The sequence below is a fragment of the Zingiber officinale genome, chromosome 3B (assembly GCF_018446385.1).
Source record: "Zingiber officinale cultivar Zhangliang chromosome 3B, Zo_v1.1, whole genome shotgun sequence".
Taxonomy (NCBI): Eukaryota; Viridiplantae; Streptophyta; class Magnoliopsida; order Zingiberales; family Zingiberaceae; genus Zingiber; species Zingiber officinale.
Window position 1 is genome coordinate 18,433,247 of NC_055991.1, and position 8,673 is coordinate 18,441,919.

Here is an 8,673-nt window from a genome sequence, read left to right on the forward strand (position 1 = left end):
CACAAGACATGGTCAATGGATGGATTGTACAATGGAAGCTTCTACTATCTTGTCAGGGATATACATGCCCTGTTAAGTTATGGTGTCAAAGATACTTTCCTAACATGTCCTTTCATAAAACAAATTGGAGAACATGCCCACGATCAATTGGAGAGTGTGCCCACGTCGCGAGAGATAGGACAAATTGGAGAATATACCTATGATCAATTGGAGAGCATGCCCACGTCGCGAGAGAAATGCGCACATCGCACACTAGGACACTATATAAGGGGGATTAATACACCGATGGAGGTACGCGTTATTCACTATTCACGCTTGTGTCTACTATTGCTTCATCTCTTTCTTCTTTCTGATGACTGATTTGAGCTTCAGAAGACCAACGCCAAGGACTCCCTCCCTAGTTCGACACTGACATTTCTTGTGTTACAGAGCGAAGCAAAGTCTACATCCAGTCAACATGACAATCGTATCCCAGCTTATTATCTCCATAATTTTCAGACAGGATTAGACAAAAATAAAATAAAATAAAAATAAGTCGTATTTTTCTCAAATCATTAGAAGGACAGATTTTTTATCGAAAAAAAAAATCTCTAATAGTCCATAGACAATTACTAAACTGTCTGAGTAGATGAACAAGATTGAATCTGCTTTTTAGCAACCATAAAACTATAGCAGCCTTTTAGACAGACAAGAAAAAACGGCTTAATAATCTTTAGGCAAAATAGTGGAGAGCCCTAAACTTACCAGTATTGATCCTCTTGCGTCCGGACCAAACACTAGTAATATATCCTACATCTCCAATTCCTCGGGTGAATTTTGTTTGTAATATCATAGCAAATTATCATTTTAATTGCTTAAATTTAAATCTATTTCATTGCCTACTCCATATCATGCATTAACTAGGCTTCTTTGTTTTTTTTTCTCTCTTTTATTTTGCTTTGTTAATACACTTCTGCTACAGGGAACTGAATCAAGGAGTAATTATTCAAAAACCAAACAGATAAACTGCATTTGCAATTGAAACATGTACAACCCATTGATAAAGCAATTGCCGTTGACAAATTCCAGTATGGCTTGATTTTAAGTCCAGAGAAAGTTAGAAATTAGTTCAGTCCCAAAGGCGTTCTGACCCATCTCAACACTCTGTTGCTGTTCTTTTCCGGCGAACCGACCCTAACTGAGAGGGAAACAAATGAAAAGATTTTAGTATCCCATAAGCTGTATAGCCAGATGAACTAATAGAAATCTCTGTTTAAAATACTTCATGGTTAGTTGATTAAGTAGTGAGCAATTAATTATTAAATACTGTCTTAATTAGTTGAAAATTTGCCAGTCAGATTACATAAATGCTGTGATTAGACCAAGAACTTACAGGTGCCGAAGAAAAATCTGAACTTTTCAACACCCTCAACCTTTTCACAGTCGAAACAAACATCCTGCAACATGCGTTAGAGGCAGCTCCTGTCAATATAGTTGGAATTGGTGGTTTCTCTTGTCTAATTTCTGTATGACTTGTAAAACAGATATATTCAAACTATAATTCATTAGAAACAATGGAATCAAGTGTTGTATTTTTGTGTTTTTCTTGGTCTCTATTCAAGCTTGAGCTGAATTATCCTTAAATCAATGCTGACTGACTACTTAAGGTGCCAAGTATATTTTTGGATCTAGTGCCCTAGTTGTTTGGTTTGAGTTAGAGAGTACTAGGGTCGTTTACTCTCCCTCTTGCTAAGTATTGGTCATTTCAATTATGAGCATATTATGCACTGTAGTTTTGAAATTAAAAGAGTATTAATTTAACAAAGATTCATCCAGGATAATTAGGTGAAAGTTTGCCTTAGGCAATCAGTTCTTGAAAGTTTGCTAATATTTTAAAGAGGAGAAACAATGCTTACTCCCATGGAACATCCCCCACAAGCATTCTGTGACCTTCATTGTCTTCATAAACCAAAGTGTATTCACCAGAGCCATCCAGCAAGCCTATGAATGCATTTCTGCCTTCCTCATCCTTGTGACTGGCATTTGTAGAGGTGTCTTTTTGAGCTGCAATCTCTAGCCAAGTTTGATATCTAAAGACAAAAGAAGAATAGCAAGATTCAAGAACACAAATTGTCTACCTAAAATTTCAGTACCTTCCAAAAGGCCTAGAAAGAGATCTTCCACCGCAAAAGAGAGCTTCTCGTAGCTATCATAGACTTTCAGATCAACCTTTCTCCCAATTGGGATACCATCCATGTTGATCTTCACAAGCAAACCCTTGTTGTTCTCGATCTTCACTTCTTCCTCTATATTTCTAGTCCCCGGCTCCATTCTTTGTTTGCCTGAATTAGTTGCTAGTTTTTTTCTGAAGGATCTAATGGGAGGCCAGCCAACAACCGGTACAGCAGCAGCTCTGCATATTTCCAAGAAAAGGAAAAGAAAACCCAAGTTAAAGGTATTCCATGGATTGCAGAAGGGACGAGCAGAAAACTACACAATCAGCCACTCCTTGAGTTTTTAGAATCCCTGAGCATTCAAAGTGGCGTGAACAGATAGTTTAGAAAGAAAGGCACTATGGAAGAGATGGCATAGGCTACACTTATGACACCCACGATGGCATGGCATATGGACTGGTCTGGGAGCTAGTGCTGGGTCCAGCTCCATCTGCTTTCTCCTTCTCAAGCCTCTGCTGTTGTTCGAATACCCCAGTCCCAACTCTGCTCTGCAACCCCAAAATTTCAGTTTCTTGATGCTGAAACCCTAAGAACAGAATTCAAGGGCATGATAAAGATGAAAACTTGCTGGAGAAAAACACCTTTTTGGTACTAGAAATACCTTCATTTTTAGACTCAGCTGCTTTAAAGACTCCTCTTTTAATGGAGGAGGTCTTTGAAGCCTTGGAGATGAAACCAAGAGATAAAATAGAGAGTTCTTCTTCTTCTTCTTCTAGGTCACCTCCAGGGAGTCCAAGCCTCAGTTCCAATTTCTTCTCTTCTGAGGCATCTAAATGCTCAACTGTTCTTCCTCCTACTCCATCTTGCACCACTCTTTCATTTGGAATCAAATCTAGCAGCCGAGGAAATCCATCTTCCTCTTTCTTAAAGTCTTCTCTTTCCATGACCTCTTCTCTTTGAGGACGAGACGAGCTAATGTTTCAACTGCAAATATTGAGCCGGAGGATTAAACAAATAGCTACCACCTTACCATTTCAACGTTGAAGATGGCAGAAAGCGTCAAAACCAGTTTTTATTTTATTTTTTTGTGACGAATCAAAATTCCACAGACCAATTGATTACTCTGCCCGCGCGGAAGCCATTAGCACTACCACTCGCAGATCTCAAAATCAAAGTTTGCAGGAGGAATCAGGATGAAAAGGAGTTAAATCCAGGAGTAAAACTATAAAAAACCGGCGAGTTTTGATCCATTGCTTACCAGCTTCTCTTTCCTTCCTTTCGTTTTGCTCCCTGCTTCAGTGATGGAAGTGGCGCTTAAAAAGTGAGCAGCAGCAGGCATGCCATGCCATGCCATGCCATGGCTGGAAAAGCTCGGGGGACAAGCAAATGAACCTGGACAAATAGAGTCGAGACGTGCTTCTCTTCTCTCTGTAGCAGCACGCTTTCCCAGGCAAGTAAATGATAGAGACGTGAGTCCTCTGCTCTCCTCCCCTCTTTAAGACAGTGTTTTTTAAGTCGTTTGAGAATTTTGTTTTCTAATTGAATTCGATTTGACAATTGATCTATCCTTTAGGTTTGCCGATCACAGTCACTAGCAAACATTACATTACTTTCGCAGACATGAGTAGACATGGACCAGTGCGTATCTAATTCTAAACTTGGTCAGCGTTTGAATTATGCACTTGATCCCTTGAATACTTCATACACTACTAGGTAGGATTTAGCATGTGGTCCTCACTTTTCCTCCTGTTTTTTTATGGCCACACAGAATATCTTGTGTCTTGAATCAATTCATCTGTTTATGACACTACTGAAGTAGTTGTTTCTTAGACATAAGAAACTTTTGAGGACCAACAGTTCAACTCATTGTGACAGTGATCCTGGATTCTTTGCTTCAGGGTCTTTTGTTTCTTTGAGACACGGCTCTGCATTCAGGATAGTTTGGATTCAAAGTCAATTAATCATTGTTCTAAAGTATATTTATGCATAATTCAGTGTTTTTGCACCCCAAACAAGTAGTGTGGCTAAGCAAATTTACATGTTCATCACTGAGGGAAGATAGAAGAGCACGCTGTGCACTTGGCTAAATTTAATGATTAAACAAGGCAAATATGTTAACTTGTTTTATTAGCGATGACCATGGAGTAGTAATTGACTCCGCCACAATCGATAGAAGCAAAGCGATTGGATTCCGACTAATGGGTTGAAGAGAGACATAGAAGAGTACTCTTGTGGCGCTGAAAATTTGAGGAAGAAAGAAAGAAAAACAAGAGGAAAAAAAATTTACACGTTCTATCAAGGTTGGGAAGTTCTGGCCAAAGGTTAAAGGTTTGAATCCATCAAATGGTAGCATTAGAGGGCGGTGTAACCTTATCACCTCAGCTCTGACTGGGTAATAATTTCACACTTCAATTCAACGTGAGCTTTTGGTCAAGAGAAAAAAAGAGAGTTGAAAATAAGGGGGGGAAATGCCAACTCCTAGTAAGCACAGAAAGAGAATAATCCACAAACATACGTATTCGGGAAACAAACACAAAAAGGGTGAAATAGCAACACATCGCTGTTGCCCTGTTCATTAGGCCCATCAAGCGCCCAGTAGTTCAATTAGCTCTCCTTTTTTGAGCTTCGAATAGCCTTTGACACCTCGAACTTTAGCGAGGTCCCTCAATTCTGCAACTTTTAGTGAACCCAGATCAGCAGAGGCTTCTGCAGCAGATGATTCCTTGATTTTTTCGGCAGTACCGTTAGAGTCAGAGGTTTCAACCTGGTTATCTGATGCTTCTAATTCTTCTTCATCTAGATCATCATGCGTGAGCTCTGCCTTCTTCTGAAGCTCAGATCCACTATTACCAATCTTCTTGCTTCTCCCTCGGGATTTCGAGGAAGGAGATTTATCCTCCTCTTCTGCAGAGAACACAGGTTGGAACTTAACTCTAGGAACAGGAGATTTTCGCCTAAAATATGAAGCAGGTCTAGTGGGAACAAGAGGAGTTGATTCCTCAGATGAATCTGAGTCGATATCATCGGCGACAAAAGGATTCAAATTCTGCTCATCGTCCAGTGTTGTGCTATTTTTTTCTAGTTGGTCGGCGACAAAGTCTACTTCTGGAGTACTCTTCTTCTTCTGATTCACTGAATGCTTTCTCAACAATTTCAGAAGCGAATCGACAGTTCCCCGTTCGTTTTGTCCTTGCTGTGCAGCTTCAATCTTCTTCCCTTCCTTGATCGAAGCCCGCTCTCGCAGTTGTGCTTGAACCTTTCTAAACAGCTCGACAATTTCCTTCTCTCTTTGTCCTGGAAGAGGAGTAGCCTGGTGCCTGATGTTGCCAGACAGAGAAAGTAGTGAACCATTTTTAGAAGAAACATAATCCATCTCTTCCATGTTATCTGGCTGCTCAGGCTCGTGGTATTGTTTGCTCTTGCCACCCTGGGAAGACCCTCGCTGTCGTCTAGAAAAATCAGGATTCCTCTTGAAGTTATTAGGACCCGCATTGCACATGAGAGACACCCTTGTTTTATGTGGATTGACATTTTTGATACCACAGAACAACTTCTGGCCTCTATTACATGAATATGATAACACAATGGCTCCTCTGGATACCCCTGGAAGTGGTAAGAACTTCCCTTGATGGGGCATATAGCCTGCAAGTATTTCTTAAACATTAAATAATGTCGTATGGTATAAGAGATACTAACTAAAATGAATAAAATCAGTTCATAACAAGGATACAATGAAAAATTCTGATAAAGACAATTGAGAACAGTCCTTGGTGCTTTACTGATCACAATGGTTTTTGGTCTTCAATGTTGGAGTCTATGTTAAGTGTGTGTAGAAAGAATAGAAACTATATCTACAAAATAAAACTCACTAATAATTGAGAGAATTTAGATATAATTCCAGTAGATAAGAAAATGAGACGAAAAAAATAGATTGCGATGACATGGACATATATCCAAGATGCTCAACTGATTTATAGTTAGGATCGTTGAATGTATTAGAGTGGAAAATATAAGGGGATCAAAAAATAGAAAAATCATTGCATAAACTTCCATGGACGTATAATAGTTGGGACAAACATAAATTGTCACTTGTATGATTGTTTTTGTGTCTAACAACTAAATTGCATTGAGCAATTTTTCTTTATCTAAAATTAGGGATCGAGGATAACAGTTCAATATGATAAAGTGGCCTCAGCTAAATTTTAAATTTCAAGTATAAGCAGAACGGTTTGGAGTCAAATAGGAAGTTCCTCAGACAAGATATCATGATAAAATATTGAACTAACCATCAGCTCCTATTCATTAAACTCAAAGCACAATTAAAAAATAAGGACAAGATGGCATACCCTATAAAATATCCATTTGGATGCATGGATTATAATTACTAAAATCAAAACAAGATAGTATAGTTTTGCACCTAAGGTCCTAAATCATATCTGGAAACATGTAAACCAGTAAAAATCAGTCAGGAAGCACAAGAGAAATGCAAAGAAATGGCAAACAAAATGAATAATGGTGTAGAACACTAGCATTATAGGAGTATGTGAAGAATATAATTCTCATTTCTCAATTAAGACAATAGAATTTATTATGAGAACAAAGGTTTAGATGGCAATGCTACTAGGCAAAAGCTACAAGACATACAAGTGCAATTGCTCTTCATTTTCTAATTTCTCGAAGGTTGAGAATTTGCCTTCAGAAGTCACATTCTCCATTAATCTTATATAAAAGTTGGAAGAAATTATAATACGCTTAAAATGCGAAAGTTAACTTAATGGTAGTAGAATAATTGATACTACCTTACAAATATTCTAGATTAGTCCACACTGTAAACTGAGATTGCATTCAGGAATGTCAGTTGATATCCCAATGCGAATCCTCACCAACCAACCTTGGTCAGGGCCAGACCATCTTGCCCCATTCCACATAAAAATGTGAAAGATCAAGCGAGGAGTTTATTGCTCAACCTTCTCTGTAAGGTCATATAATCGGGAGAAAGAGCAGACGAGAGAATAAGAGGATGAAGAGAGAAGAAATACCAAGGTGAATTAAATTGATAAATAGCTAAAATACAACCATTACATTATCTTACAAGCAATTAAGAGGACGACAAACATAGAAAACAACTTGGCAGAAGGCACTGTGATGAAATTATAAATTTACTTTGAACATTGGTAATTTGCAAACTCTTCTGGCAACTCAATGGTGCAGGGGCTGTAAAGAAAGCTTTGTACCATAACTCACGTTGCCCTAACTTAAGCTCTTTTTTGTCAGGATGAGATAGTAAGTCAAGCCCCAACCCTAAACTGCCTGCCCCACCTTGTTTTCATTCCTGACCATCCCTACTCAAGTGTCAAGCTCCTCCATTAGTGATTTGAATTTCTCATCAAGGCCCAAACCCAAGTCAGATTAGAACCATTCTTAGCCACATACATATAAGACCCATGGAAATTCCACCATTATCAGGAACCCTTTTCCTTGGTTCACTTACCAAGCTCAAGACTAGGTTTACTACAAAGTCATATCATAACCATATTAGATCCCAAAAGTCTTCCAGACTAATTTGTTTCGAGCAAGCAAGTTTAGGACTACAGTAATCAACGTAAGGGCGTTTTGAAATATAAAATAATAATAATGATGAGAAAAAAAAATCTTGGCGCTGAAAAAACAAAATTTCCTCATATTAACAATCAAAAAAGCAGTGAGACCGGTAATCACTGAGAAAACCATCCGGAAATTTATGATTTTCTCCATATTCAAACTCAGATGAATAAAAACTTTAGGTAGCATTGCATTTCCTTTTCACGGAATAGATAGCTAGAATACTATGCTTATAACTAGAGATTCAGCCATACCAATGCCCGCCATCTCGTTGGTCAGCGCACTGCACCCTTTTCCTTCTCAAACCAGATCGAGATTCAACGACGTCAGGAGAAGGAATCTGAACACTTAAGCGGATATACAAGCTCGACGACGAAGAAGAGGCGGCGTTTCGGCCTGTATAGTCAGGTATGGAAGCTGAAATAGGAAGCCTATAAGACAACGGTGGCCAGGAAGATGCTCCGGCTTAGGGTTCCGGGGGCGGGACGGAGAACAGAAGGACCGAGGGTTGCGGAGGACCGTGAAATAGGAAGCCTATAAGACAACGGCGACCAGGAAGATGCTCCGGCTTAGGGTTCCGGGGACGGAGCGGAGAACGGAAGCGCCGAGGGTCTGCGGACGACCGTGAAGGGATAAGAAGTGACTTTCTTTTATAGTCATTTTTGGGCCAGGCCCAGATAATTAGTCGCCATTTATGACCTAACCCATTATAGTAGGGCCGTATTTCGTCTTGCAGGCGGGATCCTGTCCAGTCCAGATCCTTTGGATCATAACTTTTGATTTGTTTATGGATCTTACTTGTATAACAGATGAGATCTAGAGGATCCGTACTTCTCCCTTGACGGCTTGGCCAAGACAGTGAATCAGAACTTGATCCATAAAAAATGGATCAGAGGATTCCTACTCTTCGCTAAAAGTT

The 8,673-nt window shown here is 39.3% G+C and overlaps 2 protein-coding genes across 6 annotated transcripts; both read right to left on the reverse strand.

The window, feature by feature from the left end:
• Positions 1 to 978: 978 nt before the first annotated feature.
• On the reverse strand, positions 979 to 3,638 carry LOC122056032 (auxin-responsive protein IAA6-like). 5 transcript variants are annotated; one of them, XM_042617785.1, is made up of 8 exons: positions 3,412 to 3,638; positions 3,265 to 3,315; positions 2,815 to 3,137; positions 2,592 to 2,739; positions 2,133 to 2,392; positions 1,896 to 2,052; positions 1,373 to 1,436; positions 979 to 1,177 (listed from the first exon to the last, which is right to left on the reverse strand). In XM_042617785.1, exons 3-8 carry the CDS (start codon positions 3,095 to 3,097, stop codon positions 1,136 to 1,138), a joined length of 954 nt encoding a protein of 317 aa, XP_042473719.1. In that variant the 5' UTR covers positions 3,098 to 3,137; positions 3,265 to 3,315; positions 3,412 to 3,638; the 3' UTR covers positions 979 to 1,135. The 5 variants fall into 5 exon arrangements, with proteins under 5 accessions (XP_042473719.1, XP_042473716.1, XP_042473720.1 ...); XM_042617782.1 differs by lacking the exon at positions 3,265 to 3,315 and having other exon boundaries at positions 3,412 to 3,636; XM_042617786.1 differs by lacking the exon at positions 3,265 to 3,315 and having other exon boundaries at positions 1,896 to 2,043; positions 3,412 to 3,632.
• A 964-nt stretch (positions 3,639 to 4,602) lies between these two features.
• Positions 4,603 to 8,372, reverse strand: LOC122056031 (SAP-like protein BP-73). Its single transcript, XM_042617781.1, has 2 exons — positions 8,009 to 8,372; positions 4,603 to 5,795 (listed from the first exon to the last, which is right to left on the reverse strand). Exons 1-2 carry the CDS (start codon positions 8,019 to 8,021, stop codon positions 4,738 to 4,740), a joined length of 1,071 nt encoding a protein of 356 aa, XP_042473715.1. The 5' UTR covers positions 8,022 to 8,372; the 3' UTR covers positions 4,603 to 4,737.
• Between the last annotated feature and the right edge of the window lie 301 nt (positions 8,373 to 8,673).